The sequence below is a fragment of the Perkinsus marinus genome (assembly GCF_000006405.1).
Source record: "Perkinsus marinus ATCC 50983 genomic scaffold scf_1104296967504, whole genome shotgun sequence".
In the NCBI taxonomy this organism is placed as follows: domain Eukaryota; phylum Perkinsozoa; order Perkinsida; family Perkinsidae; genus Perkinsus; species Perkinsus marinus.
In genome coordinates, this window is record NW_003203515.1 from 1 (window position 1) to 1,577 (window position 1,577).

Here is a 1,577-nt window from a genome sequence, read left to right on the forward strand (position 1 = left end):
AGAATCCCAAAACTCTAGCTTTCAATGTCGATTCCTTACCCGACCTGAAGGTCTACAAGGCTGATGACAGTTTTCTAAGCGTAGGAAGTCTACTCTTCAGACGTCTATGTGCAGTTCAAGGAGGTTCTGGGTTGAGAGAACTATCGCTACATCATCTACCTTACCTACCTGTAATTTCACCTAAGATCTATAACGACTATGAGACGGCTCTATTTGAAGTTGAACTTATGGACAGTCTATCGGTCAATAAGGTTCTATGGTTATCTATCCCCTATCATCTAAGACAGTTCATCGGCAGTGGTTATCTAGATCCAACTCAAGTAGATCTATCTAAATATACTGATCTAGCCAACTACACTGACGTTGTCTACGAGCAGGAGGCTGACAATTCTATATCTACGATTGCCGAGTTTCTGCGCTTAACCGCTGTGGTTGGTCTACTCGGGTTCGTCTATCGTGACTTAGAATCTATTATGTCGGAGCCTCTACTCAAGAGGCATCCTATGTCTACAGCCACCATACGAGTTAGGCCTCTAGGGGATACCTTATTCTACTCCTGTCTACGCATGTCGGCTATGATCAAGAACAGTCTACTACCCTGTATATTCTATAAGATCGACGATAATCACTCTATATGTGATCTATTGGCATTGGACCCTAGTTCTAGAGATTATATGGCCCTAGGAAATCGCATTGGAGCAGCGATTCATGGCGTCATCACTTCCAATGCTTGGGCTCTAGACTTGGTTCGTATAAACGAGTCTAATCCCGACATTCTACATATTCTAGAAGTATCTACGGAGAATTATTATGATGCCTAAGTATCTATGGGGATAAGTATCTATGATAAGTAAGTATCTATGATGATTAAGTATCTATGATGATTAAGTATCTATTTTATTTGATTAAGCATATTAGATTATGCTTCTAGATATTGCTATTCGAACGACCTTCTAGTCTATCTTGTTAGTTAATTAAGATATTCTAATGTGTTAAATGAATCTACTAGAAGTATCTAGTATTCATTTGCGGGGTATGTGCTGTCCCATCGTGGCAGCGCGACAAAGATCTCGCTCGCCTCATATTCTATTGTTGAACTATAATATTATTATTCTCGCTCGGATGCATCTATCTAACGGTTTTGGATACTAGAAACGGTTAGATTCGTCTCTGGTTTTTTCTAAGCTACTTTGAGCTAGTAAGCTAGTATTCTAGTTGGTAATTGTTAGACTGGACTGAGTCCAGTGACTGATTGTGTGATCTGCTACCTCATCCTAACTCTAGTTCTACTTGAGTTAATCAGTCCTCACTAGTATCGCATCGTAATCTCTATTGCCTCACCTGATCGTGTTACAAGCTACACGGGATGTTACTTAGAACTGGAATGAAATTGTCTAACCGTGATCGCTGTGCATTTCCTCATGATTCAACAGGTTTAACTCCCTCTACACCTCCGTCTAACGACGCGACTGAACCATCAAGAAGTACATCTACTTCGAGACCACTACTGATTTCTTCTAGTTCTGCTCTAAGTCGTCCCGTACAACGTTACGTCAGGGCGAGCGCGTGCGAGATGT

At 41.1% G+C, this 1,577-nt stretch overlaps 1 protein-coding gene across 1 annotated transcript; it reads left to right on the plus strand.

The window, feature by feature from the left end:
* Positions 1 to 227: 227 nt before the first annotated feature.
* Pmar_PMAR020198 (hypothetical protein) lies at positions 228 to 821 on the plus strand (the record flags this gene model as incomplete). The annotated part of the gene is made up of 1 exon (XM_002768679.1): positions 228 to 821. One exon carries the CDS (start codon positions 228 to 230, stop codon positions 819 to 821), a length of 594 nt encoding a protein of 197 aa, XP_002768725.1.
* Between the last annotated feature and the right edge of the window lie 756 nt (positions 822 to 1,577).